The following is a 22,161-nucleotide window of genomic DNA, read 5'->3' as shown; positions in this document are numbered from 1 at the left end:
GCAACTATTTTACCTTCTAAGATCCTAAGGGATTTAACAACTCAACACTAAATGTTATATTTGGGGAGGGAGGGAAGGATATAAAAACTCCCTGTAAATATGGAAACATCCATTCAATTTAGAATGAAGTCCACTTAAATTTTGGCTGAAATTTGCTGACGTACACGTTGCCCACGAACAACCTCTAGTAGAAGTTTGTGAAACTATAATTAACTCAATGTACAAACTATTAACGGAAAACAAAATCACACTGGATAGTTCAAAAAGGAAAAAATAAGGGAGTAAAGAGAAACTGTTACTGGCAATTAGTTCGGACCACCAGTAACAAGAAATAAAAGCAAGTGAGTGATATTCATAGAAACAACCACACTGGGGGCAGACCTAGAGGTTTCTAAAATTTCCTTTAAACTACATGGTCAGAGTTAACAAGTCAAACAACAAAGTGCAGCCAAACCTCATTTGGGGACAGGAAATAAGAGCAGAAATAAAACAATGGTCAATGATGCCCTTGAAGGGAGGCAAGGTTAAAGGAGACCCCCAAACAGCCATGTGATGGTGACTCATAACATGGGCAAAGAATTCAGATGGAATTGCTACTCTTTTGTCCTTTTCTAAGTTTTTTATTCTAAATACATCTAAAAGTTTATAAAACGGGCGGGGGCAGATTTCTTCCTCTCCCTTGCTTCTATTGGCTTTATTTTTCCTGTGTTTAGTTTTCCCTTAGATCTAGTTAACCAAATATAGAAGTTCATTCAGATACCCCTCTAGGCTGGAGAGTCTCCAAGAACTGCTTAACAGCCACTATGCAGAACAGTATGGAAGTTCCTTAAAAAACTAAAAATAGAACTACCATATGACCCAGCAGTCGCACTACTGGGCATATACCCTGAGAAAACCATAATTCAAAAAGAGTCATGTACCACAATGTTCATTGCAGCTCTATTTACAATAGCCAGGACATGGAAGCAACCTAAGTGTCCATCAACAGATGAATGGATAAAGAAGATGTGGCACATATATACAATGGAACATTACTCAGCCATAAAAGGAAAGGAAATTGAGTTATTTGTAGTGAGGTGGATGGACCTAGCATCTGTCATACAGAGTGAAGTAAGTCAGAAAGAGAAAAACAAATACCGTATGCTAACACATATATATGGCATCTAAAAAAAAAAAAAGGTTCTGAAGAACCTAGGGGCAGGACAGGAATAAAGACGCAGATGTAGAGAATGGACTTGAGGACATGGGGAGGGGGAAGGGTAAGCTGGGACGAAGTGAGAGAGTGGTATTGACATATATACACTACCAATTGTAAAATAGATAGCTAGTGGGAAGCAGCTGCATAGCACAGGGAGATCAGCTCAGTGCTTTGTGACCACCTAGAGGGGTGGGATAGGGAGGATGGGAGGGAGATGCAAGAGGGAGGAGATATGGGGATATATGTAGATGTATAGCTGATTCACTTTGTTATAAAGCAGAAACTAACACACCATTGTAAAGCAATTATACTCCAATAATGGGGTGTGTGTATATGTATGGCTGATTTGCTTTGTTGTAGGGCGGAGGCTAGCACACCACTGTGGAGCAATTGTACTCCAATAAAGATGTTAAAAAAAAAAAAAGATGTTAAAAAAAAATGATAATGTCTTCTGCAATACTTCTAGGACCTACCTTTTTCTTTTTAACTTTAAAACATGACTTTTTTTACCTTTTGATAAACAAATGCTTATTTATATTCTATTTTGTTGTTGTTTAAAGCCAAGCCAACTCAATATCCTTCAATGACATGTATACGTGTTCTAAAAAACATCTCTGACTGAAGGATGTAAGTTGGATGCAGAGAGTGTGGATGGTCACTGAAGGCAGGGCTACCAGAAAGGAAGGAGTTATATGTGAGGTAGGACAAAGCAGTGGTGATGGAGAAGAGGAGAAGAATACAGGAATTTATAAGGTTAAAGCCTACAGGGTCGGTCAACCATGCCTTTGGATGGGTACTAGAGGACCGGGAATGGGGGAAATGACTTGGACAATTCTAGCTTGGCTGCGGCAGTGATGCCACTTACTGGGAAAAGGTGACAGCTTTTGGAGCATTCTTTTTGTAGCAAGAGAAGGTGAAATTGCATTCTCTGTACTAGTCAAAGTATTTGGCAAATCATATATATTTATTTATCAAAAATAATTTCTTCCAGCCACAGAAGTAGGTGACTCAACTATTTTTAACTGACTTATTGGTTCTTTGAACATATGACTGTGAATTTCCCAGCACCATTAGACATTTCCCATATTGAAATGGGGACGTTCACTGTACAATATAATAATCTGGGGGTGGAGCTTAAAAAGAACCTACACCAGGACTTCCCTGGTGGTCCAGTGGTTAAGACTCCACACTTCCAATGCAGGGGGCATGGGTTCAATCCCTGGTTGGGGAACTAAGATCCTACATGCCTCGCAGCCCGGTCAAAAAAAAAAAAAAAAAAAACACCCTACACCAAAGGCCCGTCCTAAAACCTTAAAATCAGAATCTTCAGGAGTCAAATCACAGGCATCAGTATTTTTAAAACCTCTTCTAAATGATGCCAGTGTGAAACCATGATTGAGAATGAAAATGTAACTCCTAATACCTTGACAGCCGTCTTTCCTAGGGCCCTCATCCATTCTCCAGTTACAGCCTGTGTGTAGCTCCATTCCAGCACTTCTCACATTCTACCTGGTCATACTCTTGTGACTTGTGTATGTGTTTGTGTCTCTCACCACTTCATGGCACCTGGAGGCCAAAGGCTATCTGGTTTTCATCTTTACACTCCAAGCACCCAGCATACACTAAGCACACACTAAATGCCATTCATCCATACTTTTATTGCAGGGTAAATTTCAGAGATTTAAAATTAGGTTTATCTTTCCCATTATCTTTTTTTGTGGCCTGAAGTCTCTCCCCAGTAAATCTAGTGGGATGCATTACTTTGGAGTAAGGACAAATTTATCTAGAACACAGAAGATATTGCTCAGCTTTCAGTTTTAAAATAAGCCTTCTTAAGTCATAGTAGAGGCAAAAGTCTGAAAGCCAACATAGTTTTAACTTAAAAGAACCTTGATTTTCCTAGAGTTAAGTGTTCTGCAGGGGAGGAGTGAGGACGTGGTCTAGAAAGTTGGTTTTGCATATCGAGAGCCACAGTCTTGGCCTCAGGGGCCAGAGTGTATTGCAGAAACCACGGAGAAGGCAACAGTGTGAAATGGTATAAGACTAGTTTGTCTGGTCCAAGAAAAGTAGGTGATTACAAGGGAACCAGGAAACTTGATCAGGTGCAATCAGTTTTTGAGAAGAGCTCGGTAAATGTCTACTCCTACTTACCTGTCATGCATTCATCCATGATCCCAAGCATTAGAGCAGAAACAACTCTGGGCAGTGTCCAGGCAGTTGGACCAATGGGTACTGGTAACCATTTGGATACACTGTCCCCACAACTCCAGTGTGGCATGGGAAAAACTAAGTAGAGTTCCTGAGGGCAGATGCAGTAGTGGCTGATAGAACCAGAAAGGGTCTTGCAGTGGATATGTGGGCATCTCAGAAGACCAAAGTGAGGCCATGAATATTTTCCAGCAAGTGTCTTAGGACAGAGGCCAAAGCCTAGAGCTCAAGATTCAATGAAATGGTGATGCCTCAATTAAGCTTAGAGAGGAGGGAGGCTGAAGACTGCAAACCAGACTCATGCTTCCATTCTCAACCCTGTCCCCTATCCCAGGCAATAATATTACATATGCATCCTCTGGGATGGGGAAGGGGGTGGGTGGGATAATCTGATTTTCTTTAATGACAAACATAATTCACCTTAATAAGGCAAGACACTTTTAACCTACCTGTGGAAATAGAAGGTTGACAATAAAGCAAGGTTGAGTTATAGATTGAAAAAAAAATTGCATCTCTATACACATGACTGCATTTGAGACTGTGTGGCTTTAAGTTGGACAGACAGACATTTGTTGAAATGTTTGTTGAGTGACTGTAAGTTCTGGGCCATAGACTAGGAACAAAGAGAGTGAGTGAGGCTAATAAATGTATGGGCAGGCAGTGTGGAAAGTGCTGAGAGGCAAGTCTCCGCATGGTGATAGGAAAGTTAAGAGCGTGCCCAACTCTACAAGGTGTGACATGGGACAGGGCAAGGGGGAGAGGGGGATTAGTGAACACATTATAAAGAAGGCACATCTGAGTTGAATTTGAGGGTGAGATGATATTGGATGCTTGGCAGAGAAAGGTGAGTAGAAGAGGAGAGTATTCTAAGCAAGGGAAACCTGCAAAAAAGCAAAAGCATGGCGACTTGAGGGAAAGTGTAAGGCACAGCGTCCTGAGACAGTATTTTGATGATGAAGAGGACGGGAAGCATTGAAGGGACACTTAGAAGGAAAAACAGACTGAATGTGATTGATCTCATGTGCAGCACTTGGGAGAAGTTGTCAGGATGTCTCCTGGATCTGGGGTTTGAGAGCCTGAGTGAGCAGTGGTTCTATTCACAAGAAAAGGACAATAAGAGGAGGAATCATTTTGGAATGAGAGGGTGAAACTGATGAGTTCTGTTTTTAGATTTATCGAGTCTGAGGTTCTCATGATATACACAAGATGAAATATCTCGGAGGCAATCTGAAATACTGACAGACAGCTCACGCAAGAGGTCTGAGCTGGACTATAATGCTGAGATTTACTAGGGGGTGAGCAGTTGAAGCTCTGGGGAAGGATGAGTTTGCTCAGGAAGAATGTATAAAGAAAAGACAATGATCAAAAGTAGAATCCTTAAAAAAGCAACAACTTGTGGCAGTGGGCAGACCATGTGAAGAATGAGAAAGAGTGGCTTGAAAGGGAGGAGAAACAGGAAGCCAGGGAAGAAGTGAGACTGAAGGAAAAAGGAATAATCAAGTGCCAACTGAGCACAGGGGCAAGTGGGAAATGATCAGCGTCCACTGGATTTAGCAGAAGGCACTGATGCTCATAGGAAGAACAGTTTCAAAGAAATAGTGGTAGTGAAAGTCAGAAGACGTGGGTTGAAGGCCAACTGGTCAATGAGGAAGTGTAGGCTGCTTTTTCAAAGCAGCATGACTGACTATGAGAGAGGGCGGGATAGATTACAAATAGCAAAGGCAGTAGGGCAATGTTGCATAACTGACCAAACAAGTTAACAAGGAAACAGAACATGCAGAACACCACGATTAAAAACTCACCACAGGTTCCTACTCCTGTGAAACCTAATTCTCCACTAGCGGCTGGCTCTGACATGTATTTCTAAAAGAGTTAACTCCAGATACCAACCTCTAAGAATATGGGCTTTTTTCATTATCATTCACTTTCTGGGGTTACTGATGCTTTGTTGCAATATTGAGATGTAATTTTATTAATTTCTACAAATTCCTCATATCTTTAAAAATAGTGGGAAAGTAATGATTTATAAATTCACCAACATTAAAATATATATTTCAAAAGCATTTTCCAACAATTCAGTAAATTCCAATTTGCTGAAGTCTAGCCACATCCCATATTATTTTCTGAAAATACACTAAATACAAGACAACTTATCCAAATCATCCTCCAAAATGTTGATGTTGTAATTAAATGAATAATTTTACAATCTCATGCTTTAGGTTGAAAAGGTTATGCTGTCATGTCTAGAGAATATTTACTGTGGTCTAAAATCCTATCACAGTAAATGTTTCTAAGGTATATGGCACATCACCTTAATACTAGTGATTGTTTATCAAAAAAGGCTCACTTCCCTCAAACACAATCAAGATATGGGATTTAGGTTATATCCATAACCTTAGCATTGGCCAGCTGGCTTTAGTTTGGTGACAGCTCTAGATGTTCAACCTATCTTTTTCATACCTGGGTAATAAAACAAAATTGAAGAGATGGCATTGGCTTCCCTTTGTGCCCACTAAAGCAGAAAGTGGTCATGAAATAATTAACTAGTAACTGTTATAAAAATACTATGATAGAGAAAATTTTGATTCCCTTCTTCTTGGTTTACTGTGACACACCCTAAAAATAAAGTCCCCAAGGTAACTGTAAGATCTTATCACCTTTTAGAAACTTTTGGCGACATAACAACTGGTTAAAGGTTAATAACACAAACACAGATCATGTCGGTATTTGTTCTAAAGTACTTAGGAATCCAGGGCTTGATTCTTACTAGGATATCCCTGTGAGGTGTGGGAAAGTTCCACAACATAAGAGAAAATCAGCTTCAAGTATCTCTGCAACAAAATCATTCCAAATGTCTCTAACCAACCATGAGAGCAGGAGGTAACTTGAAATTCATTAAAGAAAATTAACTACATAAAATAAAGAAAATTTACTATTAAACAGGTGAATGTCCTCGAATCTTATTATAGAGACTCTGTCCCTATTACATGAGGCTGGATTTGTGGGGACTACTTCTATGCGCAGATACTACCTATGGGAAGAGAGCATATGTTACTAGAGCTAGAATTGGTCTATCACAGCATTCAACTATCTAGCCCATTGTGGAAACTCAATACTTGTTCAACAAAATAATAAATAATTTCATTAATAATACTACTTTCAGTAGATTCTAAGCTGTATTAGACATAATCAATTCTGAATTCAACAGATTCTTAAACTATTGCAAGACACTCTGTTATAGAGCCACATCATCTTCTATACTACCAAGTTCACTTAGTGGAATGAAAAGGATGTGACAGGAACAGAAAAACCCAGGTCCTATCCCAGATCACCACTCAACCTGCATTAACGCAAGTGACTTGCTCACACCTTCTAAGGCGTTTCTTCCTCTTGTGAAACTGGGATGGTAACTGCCATTTCCAGATATGACTGTGTGTCAGATGGGACTGAATCAGAGTCAGCTAAGGTCAGTAGTGTCATTAGAAACCACAGTTAAGATGAAAAAAAAAGAAGGAAAAAGAAATAAGGAAGTTAAGTCTCCAAGAGGTTAATGACTTGCTCAAGATCAAAGAGCAGAGAGTTGGAAAACTCAATTGGACATTATTTATGACAAAGAGATTATTGCATTTGTAGAGCAATTACATTACACATAAAATACTTCTTTAGAAAAGAAACATTTTCAAGTAATGGCAGTGATGAATTACATTATCAGTGGGAAGTAGATAGGGGCCTCAAAGCTCATCTAATCAAATACCCGACTTTTATAGATGAGAACCTGAGATTACACTAAACTCGGATGAAAACTGAGGTCCACTTTCTCCATGAACAATACCACCTTATATGTAAAAATACTTTATAAATTATAAAGGGATAAAGGGCTATAAAATGTAAGTAGTTGAGGGAGACAATTATTGTGCATTGGCTTTGAGAGATTCTGAGTGCTGTTTTTGGAACTGCATAGCCTAATATACCTGATCATCTATTTGTATAAGTTGTGGTTTTGGTTGCAGAGGAATGGAGGGAGAGACTAGTATCTGTTTTCTGCCTACCTGAAGGTTAGGACTTAAGCCTGGTTAGGGGAACAGGCTGGCATCTAAGGTTGAAAAGGATATTTCCATGAAATTCACTGTGAGATACAGGGCAAGAGTACTGCCATTTTGGGTGCAGATGTCTAAGTGTGACACTGGGAATTGTACTTTGGGCATTAATATCATAATTTCAACTGTGCACCCAGCTGGTATAATCCAAGACAGTCGAATTATACATTAGCAGTAATAAAACTAGAGGTGTATCCTAACTTAGAGAACCCAAAGAAGTTTATAATTTGTGTCATTTTCCAAACTATTTATAACCTTAGCATATTTAATCTCTATGCTGTTGCCAGATTAATATTGCTCAAACCGAACTTTGTGTAGCTGCATTTTTAAAATCCTCAGTGTCCCCTCTCTATATATATGAAATAAACTTTTTTGGCCTCTGTCTGATGCTCTTCCCCAAAATACTGCCCAAGGAGAGGCAATAAAGCAAAAGGCTTAGGTGGGAATCAGACATATGTAGGGTCTAATCCTGGCTTCATTATTTACTGGCTGTGCCACCTTGAGCAAGTTCCATAGACAGTCCAAGCCTCATGCTAACTGAAGCAATAAGTCCCTGAACATTGCTTGACCTAGAAATGTTATGGATGATGATTGGAATGCTGATGTATGTGGTGTGATGAGAATTATGATCCCTAGAAGAAAAAGGACAACATAAACATGCTCTGTGCTTCTTGCCTTCTTTGCCGTTGCACATGGGTTTTCAGTGGCAGGGAATACTTTTTTAGGTTTTTTAAAACCTTACAAAGTTTTAAAGACACAACTCAAATCCTACCTACTAGAGTCTAGCACAAGACCTTGCAATAATACTTCTTTGTCATGATAACAATGATAAGTATTCCTGACATTAAAGAGGCCTCTTTTCCTGGAAGAAAAGTCAGATGTTGCCCATCCGACTAAGATGATACTTGACATTTGTACTTGTGCCTTTTCTTCTAATAATTCTGAGAAAATTAAAAAGTGTGAAATAGGGACTCCCCTGGTGGCGCAGTGGATAAGAATCCACCTGCCAATGCAGGGGACATGGGTTCCATCCCTGGTCGGGGAACAAAGATCCCACATGCTGCAGGGCAACTAAGCCTGTGCGCCACAACTACTGAGCCTGCTCTCTAGAGCCCGAGTGCCACAACTACTGAAGCCTGCGTGTCTAGAGCCCGCGAGCCACAACTACTGAAGCCCGTGCACCTAGAGCCCATGCTCCGCAACAAGAGAAGCCACCTCAGTGAGAAGCCCGCACACTGCAACGAAGAGTAGCCCTGGCTGGCTGCAACTAGAGAAAGCCTGTGCGCAGCAACGAAGACCCAACACAGCCAAAAATAAGTAAAATTAAATCTTTTTAAAAAAAAAGTGTGAAATAGTATTATGTGTGTGGATGTAAGGGATATACTAATATTTATTAAAATATTTTCCCAAAACTCTTCAGGCAGGCGGTTTAGACTCATCCTACGTCCATTTTAAATTCTAGAATCTTTGCTTCCTGGGGGAATCAATTTCCCCCTCAAGCAATGTTTTCCCACACACACTTAGGGACAAAAATAATTAGAGGAAGCTCTGTTCAAGGAGAAGGGGAAATATATTAAAATTTTCAATTTCTGTTCTATGGTAGGAAGAACTAAATCACTACTCCATTCTAAACCTATCAAAGAAAATAAAAACTTTGAAGTCCCACTTTATGTGTCATTTAAATACTTGCCAATTAGTCATATGATATAATTGCACCTCACATAAACATGACCTTTTTCTAAGTGTGTAGAAAAAGTGATTATCTTCCATGACACATACATCTGATTTGATCTGAAGACAATTTACTTTCCTCTAGACATCTCCATGTGTGTATAAAACTTACAGTGCCAAGGTCAATGATGAAGCAGTCACCCTTGTTGAAACTGTCCCAGCTTAGAGGAACTTCTGTGGCCCTGACCACTCTCCGACCTTTCACATGCAGGAGCCTCTGGGCGGTCAAGTCATTTGTGAGAACATGATTGAGTCCAGACGCCACACCTCCAGCCTGATCAGTGGAAGGAAGACAGAAGACAAACAAACAGAAAAGGATGAGGCTTCGAACTAGACACAGCAGCTTAGAAAACCACAGGCGTTGATGCCAAGCTGCCTGGTAGGCCAAGATAAAATACCCACTTAAGTGCGTGTGAAAAATTAAATATGCAGAAGAGAATTTCCTGGCAAATCAACAGGTTTTTGTTTTGTTTTGTTTTAGGCTCTTTATCCTTCCTATTTTAACCATTCAATTTAATACTGCAAATATTTACTGAAAACCTTCCATGTATAAAACCTGCTACATAAACTGAAAAGAGCTGTAGCTCTTGTCCTCTGGGAACTAACGATTCTCAAACCATTGAGTGAGAATGCAGACAAGGATTTCAGAAAAAATGGTGACAGGAGGTTAACGGAGAGGCAGAGGTCAGAAGTACAGACGAGGGGAGAGCCTAGAGGACCAGGCAGCCCAAAACTCCCATGGTCACAGCCTCAGGTCAGAGAAGGGAGCTGAGTGCTGGCCAGGTATGGGCTGCTCCTAATTTTGGTCCTTGTTTTTTAACATTAAAAAGTCACCTGTTGGGGCTTCCCGGGCGGCGCAGTGGTTGAGAATCTGCCTGCCAATGCAGGGGATACGGGTTCGAGCCCTGGTCTGGGAAGATCCCGCATGCCGTGGAGCAACTAGGCCCGTGAGCCACAGCTACTGAGCCTGCGCGTCTGGAGCCTGTGCTTGTAACAAGAGAGGTCGTGATAGTGAGAGGCCCGCGCACCACGTTGAAGAGTGGCCCCCGCTCGCCACAACTAGAGAAAGCCCTCGCACAGAAACGAAGACCCAACACAGCCAAAAATAAAAAATTAATTAATAAAAAAAAAATCACCTGTCTTATTTATTTAGGTAAAAAGAGTTTACAAAATATGCCAGGCTTAAGTATTTATACTCTAAATCTGGTTGCACATCCCCAACCAAAACAAAATGAAAATCAAAGTACAACCACACTGAATTAAGAAATGCTGAAGAAAAACAGATGAACTGTATCAAGCACATCTTCTTGAATCATTTGAAATCAGCTTTTCCCTTTTTCATTCTTTTCTCGAATTAAGTGTTAAGGACAATAATCTTTATTTACTTCCATAATTAACTATGAGGTAACGTGCAGAATAAAGGTGCAGTGTAAATAAAACTGTTACTTATTGATCAAAAGCCTCCCTGATAATATGGTAAGAAAATTAGCAGTATAAGAAGCCTATAAAATAATCCAACTTTCAAATTTATTACATCAACATTATACAGTAAATCCAAAGAAAGAAGTGAAGGTTCATATGTAATCAATAGCACATTCTTTAAATTTCCATTGACTTTAGACTTCTCCCCTTCTCCAAAAGGCCCTCATGAATAAAAAGGTTTTGTTAGTATATGCTAAATGTTGACTTCCAGACAATTACAACTGCAAGCTTTTACAAATATATAATAATTTCCCACTTCATAATTTTAAAAAGATTTTCATATTTCTTGACTGCACAAAGTATTATACAATAAAAATAAATTCAAGTTTTTCACCGATATATTACTATGCTTGGCCGCCTTAATTTTTTTAAATAAGAGGTACACTGCAATCTGATAAAAAATAGCATAAGAACACTGTGTTCTGTAAAAAAGTTATAAAATATAGAGTTGACTTAGACTGAGAATACATATATAACATTTAGGATAATTTCATATGGTGAACTATCAGAGTGTATATAGTCTGTGAACATTTAATGGTATTTTAAAAATTAATTTTGTCTCTGATATTTGATGCCAAAAATGCACAAAAGAAAAACTTTTGTTTCATATATGTCTGTATCAGACAGTAATTCTTCTATGAATACTGTTTGAATGTACCCTGGAAACTCCCAGCCTCTTTCTACCTATTCCACAGAATGAAAGAAAGATGAATGATCCCCTAAATCAAGGGCACCATAAATACAGTTTTACTGGCTGACAGATGTCTGATTGTTGCTATTTACAATCATGACTGGGGCTGGGTCTTGTTCAGCTTGGGAAAAGTGCTTAGCCAGAGATTTAATATAAGGAAGTAGTAGTAAGTAATTATTTATTTATTTATTTATTTTATTTTATTATTTATTTTTGGCCACACTGGGTCTTCGTTGCTGTGCGCAGTCTTTCTCTAGCTGCGGCGAGCAGGGGCTGCTCTTCGTTGTGGTGCGCGGGCTTCTCATCGCAGTGGCTTCTCTTGTTGCGGAGCACGGGCTCTAGGCGCACGGCTTCAGTAGTTATGGCTCACGGGGTCGGTAGTTGTGGCTCGTGGGCTCCAGAGCTCAGGCTCAGTAGTTGTGGCGCACGGGCTTAGTTGCTCCGTGGCATGTGGGATCTTCCCAGACCAGGGCTTGAACCCCTGTCCCCTGCATTGGCAGGCGGATTCCTAACCACTGCACCACCAGGGAAGCCCAGTAGTAAGTAATTAGTCCTCTGTAACCCCTCCCCAACTCCCTCACAGAGGAAAAAAAAAAAAACTCAAGTCGATTAAATGACATGGGAAGATGATCTTAATGTTTCCTAGCTGCATCTTTATCTTATATATAGCAACTAAATGTGGTTGTTGCTGACTTGGGAATGGTAGACTTGGCCAAGTTTTACGCATTTCAAATAGACACAATATCCTTTCTATAGAGTATTCTTAAATAAAAAAATTCATCTGGGCATTTGAACGATTTACTTATGTTGAGAGCATCATAGCATCATGGTTACCAGCTTAGGCACTGAAGTCAGATAATCACCCAGTCACACAGCAGCTGTGAGAGCTTGGCAAGTTACATAGTCTCCCTAAGTTTCCATTTACTTATCTTAATAGGATGATAATGATAGAAACTGCACCACAGAGCCGTTTTTCAGATTAAATGCGATAATACATGTGAAGTGCTTAGTATATTCCTAGAAGCATGAAATTAAGTATAACATAATAATCTTTGCTGTTCTGGGTAGTAAATGAGCTCTGCTTCCACGTTTCCTATCACATATTGTTGCAACTACACACATTATCATCTGCTCAATGTCACTAGTGATAAGACAGTAAAATGATTTTTTTTGCTGATAAATTTGACCTCCATTTGCAAACATCCTCTTTCTAAAAACTGCTGATTTGTGGTGGTTTTAATGTTGATGATTAGGAGATAATTATCCAATAATTGTAAAATTACTTTTATCATGTCCACTTTTAAGTATGTAACCAGAAGTTTGATTTCAGAAGTCCCGCTAATAGGCAGAAGGATTAATAATAGCATAAAATCCGAATGATGGCATATGTATTATAACATACGTATTTTTATTATTTAATTTAATCCTTAATCCTTACAACACCTACACAAGAAAGCTGTTGTTACACCCATTGCACATTTGAGGAAACTGAACACAGAAAGCTTATGTAATTGCCCTGAGGCAAACAAGCCATATGTGGCAGAAATGGGTTCATAACCAGGATGATGGCACAGTACATGCTTCTAGTAACTACAAGCTCCAGCTTATTCAAAGTCTTGGGTTCATTGACATACAAGATGTTTCAGGATGATTTCACATAAAATAACTCGTGAATTAAATAAAATAAGAGGTAATAGTTTCATATTTAATAGTTTCTAGCTTAGAGTAAAAAAATGATTTCAAGAGAGAGAAGAGAACTTTTAAGTGTTTTGTCCTGATCCCAATGGCATCACAAAATATTCAACTAAGGCTCTGATCAGGAAAAAGAAGAAATAAACTCGGGCATCATAGTAGGCAAATTTAGTATATATTCAGAATTCTAGTTTAGTTCTGAGGTTTTAGGTCTTCACTGGGCTAATATGGTAGACGGGTGGGGTGGTATGGTCTGCAGAACACCTGTTGGAAACGTTTGATTTTGAGAAAGATTGTTGCTGGAGTGTTTGTCTAGAGAAGGTGTTCCTCACACTTTAACTGAACACTCTTGGAGGCAGGGGGGATAGCGAAGGATGGCCAGTCTGCAAGCGCCACTGAGAGAATTCCAGGAAAAGCTATCCTTTGCTGAAGGTCGCCTTAAAGGCACAGACTATTTAATTATTTGGGATTTTGTTTGTTTGTTTGTTTCAGAAGTAAAGCCATTTGATGATTATTATTTCAGGCCAAAACACATAAATTCTATGTGTGTGTATGGGGGGGGGGGTATGCCAGTGTATGCGTAGGAGTTTGTGAGACTCAACCACTCATATGTTCAACTCAGTGGTTTCATTTGTATCATTTCCAAGATCAAACTACACTATTTGGGAAATGTGTGTATAGTTCTTTGTATTAACTGAAGTTATAGTTGTTATAAATACTGTACTAATATATTCCAGAACAACTGAAATTCCCAAGTTGTGGATTATTTGCAGCAAATTAAGTGATTCTTTCGAACAGCAAAAATGAAAACTATTAATGCCCAAGTTGTCCATATTTACTTAGCATCATTAAAAATTAACCTATCAAACGAAATTAAGTCAGAATATTTCACACATTATACCATATATTCCACAAACATTTATCAAGCACCTATTATGGGTCTCGAGAGTACTGGGGATATATCAGTGAACAAAACAGATTAAAACAAAAACAAAACAAAACAAAAAACCCTGCCCTCAATGAACTTTCATTCTATGAAGATATGAGGCATGGATGGATAGGAAAAGAAAAGGGGGTCATAAAACAGTTTGAGAGAGCTGCTCACCTTGTATTTCAGACCTCCTTTGAAGTAGCCAACAAAATCCATAGACTCATAGCCTTGAAGTTCTCTATTCTGCACGGGCTTGCCACCCAAATAGTCATCCATCTGAACAGTAAAGATGGCAGCTGCTGCACTTTCATCCTGAGTACACTCCTTTCCTGAAATGGCCAATGACAGCACCTCATTTATCAAGCAAGAAACAGGATTAAGGCAGAATTTCTGATAAGAAAACACTCAGAAATTTTCTTTGAATTATATGCCAATACAATAAATTTATGCATAAATTGTTCATCTTCAACAGAACAATCAGCAGAAATGGTATAATATAAAATACTATTTTAATAACTAAAAGAATTGTTTTGTTCCCACTTTCCAATTCTTTTTTTTTTTAATTTTAAAAGAAACGCCACTGTCAGACTATGTTCAGGAAGATATAATAATATATTCCAGTAGGATTCACATTCATTTGGTATAGTCAATGATAAGGCTATGAAAACATTTTTCAATTGTTTTAGCCTTTCTCAGAATTAATCTCCAGGCTTCCAAAATGTCAATATGTTAATATTTGTAAGGAATACAATCATCATGGGCCAGAGCTAAACAACACTTTGAGAATGGGAAAATGGATGTAACTTGACTTTACCACTGTTTTTGAGTCCAATTGTCCCCACTTCACTATCTTATTGGCATAAGATAATATTCTTGGAAGGAAAAGGGAGGGTAAAGGAACCAGAATGCTAACATCTTTTGAATGTTAATGTACGCAGCATTACCCCGGGAATTTAACACACAACACACAGTTAATTTTCATAATTCTAATGCAGATCCCATCCAGGCAACCTCACTGAGGTCCAAACACCAATTCTTAAACCCAGTGTCTTCGACGTACACAAAGATCAGAGCCAGGACAGCCCTGATGGGACCTCAAAATTTATAAAAGACATTTAAAAACTTCCACTACTTAAGCTGTGTGAAAGTCATTAATGATTCTAGAAATAATAATAATAGCTAACATTTATACCTTTATAGCACCCTTGCTATGGGCCAGGCACTATGCTAGTGTTTTACACAGATAATCTGATTTAATCTTCAAGTGACCCAATGTAGCAGAAACCATTCTCTACCATGTTACAGCAGAGGACGTGGAGGCTTAGAGAGACCAAGTAATTTCTCTGAGGTCATAATGTTGACCTTTGATAGAACATGACCCAGAGGCAGGTGTTTGTGACTCTGAAGTACAGGCTCTTAGAAATTACAATACTAGTAGATATTTTTTATACTCAGACTCTCATTACCAGTAAAATTTTGAGGTGATTGGGGAATGTTATTTTCCTCCATGGATAATTGATGCATAAATGTTCAGAAGCTGTAACAATACTATAGTTCAACTGGAACCCCAATTAAGAGTATTCACTAAAGTTGGAGAAAGGAAGTCAGTCAGGTATATTAAATAAAGAATTGGATTTATTTACAACTCCTCTCACTCTCAGAGGGGACCTGTGTAGTAAGTGTCTTCTCAGAAAAAAAATTTAGTAGCTAGAAGAGTATCTGACATGATATCAATTTTGTGAACTTGTGGTCAAAGAAAATTATTTAACACATAAAAAACACATGCAATTTTGCAGTCTGAAAGGGCCTAGTGTCATTCTTCTGTCCACTTTCCCATCCATAAATTAGATTACTAATAAGGGCATAGATGCAGATTTGTACAGAGAGGCTTTAAGAAGGAAACTTAAGTCAAGGTTAATATGAAAGGTGTTGAGGATGATGTATTTGATATAAATATTCTTACTTGAGTACAAGTTGAAACCCTAATCTCTTTAGGTAGATGAAAATGGGCAGGCATGCGACTAATGAATGAACTAGAAGTAAGTTAGTTAAATTATGCTATCATTTGTTGATGCTTATGCACTGTGCAAGGCCAGGGAATGTCAGTATGAATAAACCAGAGTCTTCTAAAGAGGTTGAAAGGTCTTAATGAAGCCAATACTAGCCTTTGAAAATGAAAACTAAAATCAAATTCAGTTATATTATGATGAAATTCTAATAAGTGTTCAAAAACTTACAAATGTTCTGAATGAGTTATGCTTATGACTTCATTTATTTTCCCTATGCTAATTTTCCCAATGCCTTCCATGTTATGTTGTTTTGTGTTATGTTATGTTATATTATATTTGTAAATATGCTGTAAACTTCCTAAAATTGTTTTGGGGATGTGATTTTATATATAAAACATAAATAAAAAGAGAAGTTTAATGACTAAGTTAACTGAACAACCATTCATGATAAAAAAAACTCTCGCCATGTTAGGAACACAGGGGAAAATCCTCAACTTGATAAACAGCATCTTCAAAACACATACAGCTAACATAAATTCTTAATGATCAAAGGCTGAATCCTTTCTCCCAAAGATGGGGAACAAGGCAAGTACTCCTACTCAACATAACACAGGAAGTTTTAACGACTGCAAAAAGGTAGGAAAAAGAAATAAAAAACATACAGATTGGCAAGGAAGAAAAAGATGTGTCTATTTAGAGATGACAGGATGGCCTACATAGAAAATTCTATGGAATCTACCAAAATAAACCTCTTCAGAAAAAGTGCATTCAGCAAAATAGCATGATGAAGATTAATCAATAACAAAAAGCAGTCTCATTTTTATATAGAAACAATGAACATGCAAAAGTTGAAATTAAAAGCACAATACCATTTACAGTCACTTCAATGAAACTGAAATACTCAGATACATATTTAACCAAACAGGTACATGATCTACATGCTAAAAACTACAAAATGGTAATAAAAAATCAGACCTTAATAAATATAAAGACAGTATTCATGGAATGTGAGACTTGTAATACAATAAATATGTCAATTTTCCCCAAATTGATCTATAGCCTTAATTCTATTCCTATCAAAATCATATTGAGGTTTATTACAGATTATATGAGTTAGTTTGTTATAAAATTAATGTGAAAAGGCACAGGCCCTAGAATAGCTAAAACAACCTTGGCAAAGAAAAATAAGGTAAGAATACTAATTCCATCTGATATTAAGGTTTACTATACAGCCACAGTAATTAAGTAAGACCGTGTGGTATTGGTGGAAGACACCAATTGGTACAGACACACAGATCAATAGACCAAGTTTCCTCCAATGTAAAATTTTGTAAAACTTTAGTATGTACCGTTTAGTATACTACAGTATATTAAAGTATAAGTATATAAGTACAGTACAGCACAAAATGCCACAATCAGGATATTGACATTGATACAATCCACTTATCTTTTTTATATTTTCCCAATTTTACTTGAACTCATCTGTGTGTATTTGTACATTTAGTTATATACAATTTTATCACATATGTAAATTTATATATCCACCATCATAGTCAAGATACTGCATAGTTCCATCACCAAAAAATCCCTTATGTTGCCTTTTTATAACTATACCCACCTCCCACCTGAATCCCCCTCCCCTACGTCATCTCTAACCTCTGGTGACAATAAATCTAAAATTTAGTCATTTCCAAAATGTTATATAAATGGAATCATATAGCATGAGATCTTTTGGCATTGTTTTTTTTTTCAACACGGCATAATTCCCTAAGGGATTCACCTGAGTTGTGTTTATCAATAGTTTGTTCCTTTTTGTTGCTGAGTAGTCTTCCTTGGTATAGATGTGCCACTTGTTTAACCAGTCACCTGTTGACAGATATCTGGGCTGATTCAAGTTTTTGTCTATTCAAATAAAGCTGCTATGACATGCATGTACATGTTGTTGCATGAATATAAAATTTCATTTCTCTGGATTAAATGCCCATGAATGCGACTGCTGGATCACATGGTAGTGGCATGTACAGTTTTGTAAGAAACTGCCAAACTCTTTTCCATAATGGTTGTACATTTTATATTCTCCTCTACCTCAAGCAATGTATAAAACTCCAGTTTCTCAGCAACCTCTCCAGCCCTTGTATATTATAAGCTCCTTGTATTGTACATTGTATATTGTAACCCAACTTTTTGGATCCCCCGTGCCTTACAAAGAGCCCGGCACAGATAGATGCATTTAAACTGCTAGGTACAAAGCTGAAATGTTTTTTCAGGAAGGACCGATGCAACAACTTCTAAGTTACATGCATCAAATTCCTACTTTGTAAAGGAAACAAAAAATAAATTTAAAAACTGAAATAATCTGAGATATTCAAGGGTACTATGGAAAGACACTGAGGGAGAGACCAGGAAAGATGACTCTTCCTCTGTTCTCCCATTTTGTGTCCCACTTCTTCCTGTTTCCCCTTTCTTCCTCTTACTTGGCCTGTTTCTTCATTTCTACACCAGCCATCTTTTTTATCCCAGGCTGATTTTAACTCTACTCTCTTTCGTCTTCCTTCCAACTGACTTCCTTTAGTCAGACTTTCTCTTCCCTTGAACCTTCAGCTCTCCCACTTGGAACTTTCTCTCAATCTGTCCCTCTGAATAATCCTCATGAATTCACCCGAATTTAGGTCTTAGAGTAGAATACATTGGATGAAATCCATCTTGCTTCAGGGAACTGAAGTAGGAAGAGCTGCTGAACAGTTCCACCTACAGGTCCTGCTGACTATCGTGCGCTAAACTTTCCACGGTTCCCGTGATTTTCTCTTGGCACAAGATCCCTCCCAATTCCCCTCATTTTCCTTTTTTCCATCAAGGCTTCTCTGCTTCCCCATAACCGCAGACACGTGGTGTCTCTTTCACAGAGCTCATCACATTTTACCTGGGTTATATCACTTTTTGTTTTATTGCACCTTTGAGATTGTAAATTTTCAGGGAAGGTTCATAAATCATTCATATGCAAAAATGCTGAGCACACAATGCTGGGCACGTCGAAAGTTATTGAATTAACCTATTAATTAACACACTATTAAGTTCAGTTTTAGTAGACCTTTAAGACCATAAAATGTTTCTGCCCAAAGCATTTTCTATTACATTTTTTGAAACTGGTGAGCACTGAATGAATGAGTTAATTCGCATCTGTAAACCCTACAAAACACAGTACTTGAAGAACTTACCTGGATGAGAAAGAACCTATAGAATTAAAACAATTGTGTTTAAAGCCCCCTTGGAATCCTCTGACAAAGTCAAACTTCACTGCTGTCTACAGCATGATATGAAGTTCTTTCACATTTTAATTCACCAAAATGACAGATGTGGTATTTCAGATACTTTTACTCATTCCAGATCCAAGTTCTAAACAGAAAAACCAAGGTAAGGACATTATTATTCTATGTGGCATCATTCATTCATGAACATAAGTTATACATTAAGGTTTCAGTGGGGAGTTTCTTTTGGAGGGTATAAAATATAAACAGATCACTGTCTGTGATAATAGGAACAGTGACATTACACTAGGAAACCAAAATGAGTTTAGATCTCAGCCTCAGCCTCCTCAAGCAAGCACAAAATTTTAATATCAAGTGCTATAATGAAACAGTGCTGTCTCCCTCTATGGATTTCTCATTTGGAGTGTTGGCTCCAGGTGTTCGCTAATATTGAGAACATCACTTCATGTTCTCTACCATTTTGTTTCTTAAAATCTTCAAATGTTAGGGGAAAAAATGACTTTCAGGGACTTCAAAATGTGTATGTGTGTGTGGTTTTGTGTGTTTTCCCCATAAACCCATGAATAAAACTAAAAATAAACACAGTCTAGGGGAGGCAAGCTGATTTTAAAAGAAGGCAATAAGGCTCAGACAATCCGTGCGTTGTTAGACGGGGTGTGCCCACTGGCACAGGATCTCACAGGGAGAGGTTAGACATTCAGGATGTTTACGAGTAAAAGTAGAAGGTGGGAAAAGTAGAACACTCAAGGCCCGGTGTCCTGAGAGCCTGGCGCGGGTGAAGCCCAAAATAATTACTACTGATGAAGGAGCTGTTTTGTTTCAAATTGTCTTCTTGTTGAGATACATAAATAATAAATTTAAAAATAATCATATTATTATTATTATAAAGCAACTCATCTAAATACAAACTCTGCCATATAAAGCTATTTACTCATATTGATAAAGCCGCCAGCATCCTAATCAACAGGAATTTCTCTTAGCCAAACCTGCGAGCAGCGCGTGGCAGGCTGGAATCTGATTTAAAGCGGCCCAGAATATTAATCGCCGCAAATAATAGAGAACTCTAAGCTGACGCCCAAGGGCAAAAAATAAAACTAAATAATTTTCTTAAAGGAATTCTCGCCGTCTGCAGCGAATGCCCACAAACTTGTTTGGCTTCATCTCCTCGCTGACAGGGGAACCAGGACTGAACCTGTCGGAAGGTGAGCCGAACTTGGCCAGCGCCACGGTGCAGCGGGCGGTCGCCCCGGGCGGGAGGTGGGTTTGGAGACTGCAAAGTGAAAGGGGGAGAAGCGAGAGAAAGCAGCGCCAAAACCCGGGAGATGGACACGACAAAGGTCAAAGCTAGTGAGGTAAGACTGCTCCCGACTTCCCTGCGCCCCGCGTTCGCAGCCGCGTTTGCAGGAGCGGACGCCGGCGGGGAAAAGGTGCCCAGGCCCAAAGTGGGGCGGGGGGGGCGGGGGGGGCGGGGAGGGGAGGCCCACGGGGGCTCAACCGGCGCGAAGGGTCTCCAGGCCCGTCCGGCTAGCGCTGCCCCGCCCCCCAGCCCGCAAACCTCAACCCCCAGCGGCCTCGCCCCTCCCCGACCTGGGCGCGCCCGGGCCCCGCCGCCCGCCGTCTCTCACCGAGCCAGAAGTGCAGGCGGTACGTGAAGCCCCGCCTGGCCTGGGTCGTGTGTAGCACCAGGTACGCATCCCCGACGTAGAAGTCACCGTAAGCGCCCTCGGGCACGGCCACCAGCTCCAGTTTCTCGATCCTCCAGACCTGCAGCCCCGCCTGCTTGCCCGCCCGGGCGAACTCCTCGTGGTACAGCCCCTGGGCCATGGCTCGGGCAGGCGATGCTCCGGGAAGTTGGCGGGGTACCTCGCTGACCCTGAAGTCGGACTGAACCCAGACCGGCAGGAAGAACCCTGGTCGCAGCGGTTTTATAGGGTTTGCTCTGCGGGGGCGGAGCCCCGGGACCCCCAAACGGGAGGGGCTAAGTGCTCAGGCCGGAGTTGCTTTGGAGTAGGCGATCGGTTCTCCTCCGAAGCGTAGCGCCTGGTATCAACCTCCTACGTCCTTCCCCCGCAGCCCGAAGGAAATCGAATCTCAGAAATCATAAGATCCTAAGGAAACTTGCTGAAACTCCTGGAAATGCCTCCTCCAAGGAAGGACATTTTCCCAGGCAATAGCTGGAGGAGATCAACAATTAAAACTCAGGTTGGCGCATCGTTTAAAAAAAAACTGGCTATCCAGGTAACAGTTAATCATCAACTCCATCATTTTATCAGCCTGTCTCGCCATTCCCGATGGGCAAAGTTTTTCCGTCCTGATCTTCCCAATTTGAAAATGCCATGAGAAACAGCATGTCAGGTTTCTTGGAAAGAGTGAAAACCTGGAAGGATAGTGGTCTTACCCGGGGGACAGCGCTCTCTAAGTCCCCAGGGGTTTAGGGAGCTGTGGTTAAGCTCTTTGTCACCTGCCTCCTTTGGGCAAGAGAGTTTTGTTTTTAAAACAACAACAACAACAACAACAGCAGTCCTCCTGGGGTGTTCTCAGGCTGGGCTGTTTGTGAGTGTGATATTATGCTTAGCCTGCCTTCTGAGTTAACTGTTACCTGGCTTCAAGGTGCTAATTTTCTCATTGTTTTCCCTACAGCTTTTGCTTTTGCAGCATGGGCAAAGCACTGTAAAATACAGACGGAAGTTTACTCCTTATTTTGCATTCATTTAACTGAAGCTGATATGGCAAAGGATTTTACTGTTATTGAGAAAGCAAATCGCTCATGACATAGAGTAAGAAAGCTGGTTTTTATGCATGTACATTTTCTGTCACTGTTTTCCAAATTACAGAAGTCCCCAGAAGGTAACTAAT

The 22,161-nt window shown here is 39.5% G+C and overlaps 1 protein-coding gene across 2 annotated transcripts in view; it reads right to left on the bottom strand.

The window, feature by feature from the left end:
• The window catches only part of SCIN (scinderin), an 81,636-nt gene extending 60,194 nt beyond the window's left edge, over positions 1-21,442 (bottom strand). Inside the window, exons 1-3 of one of the 2 annotated variants that reach the window (XM_059933942.1) lie at positions 20,931-21,442; positions 14,205-14,359; positions 9,347-9,508 (exon numbers count right to left, since the gene is read on the bottom strand). In XM_059933942.1, coding sequence (XP_059789925.1) covers positions 9,347-9,508; positions 14,205-14,359; positions 20,931-21,129 — 516 coding nt within the window. In that variant the 5' untranslated portion in view covers positions 21,130-21,442. Of the gene's footprint in view, positions 1-9,346; positions 9,509-14,204; positions 14,360-17,819; positions 17,894-20,930 lie in introns of those variants that run through there. The other variant, XM_059933943.1, reaches the window with a different exon arrangement.
• Positions 21,443-22,161: the final 719 nt, after the last annotated feature.

This window comes from Balaenoptera ricei, chromosome 9 (assembly GCF_028023285.1).
Source record: "Balaenoptera ricei isolate mBalRic1 chromosome 9, mBalRic1.hap2, whole genome shotgun sequence".
NCBI lineage: Eukaryota > Metazoa > Chordata > Mammalia > Artiodactyla > Balaenopteridae > Balaenoptera > Balaenoptera ricei.
Note: the sequence above shows the minus strand (reverse complement) of the source record. Positions and strands in the feature narration are given on the sequence as shown.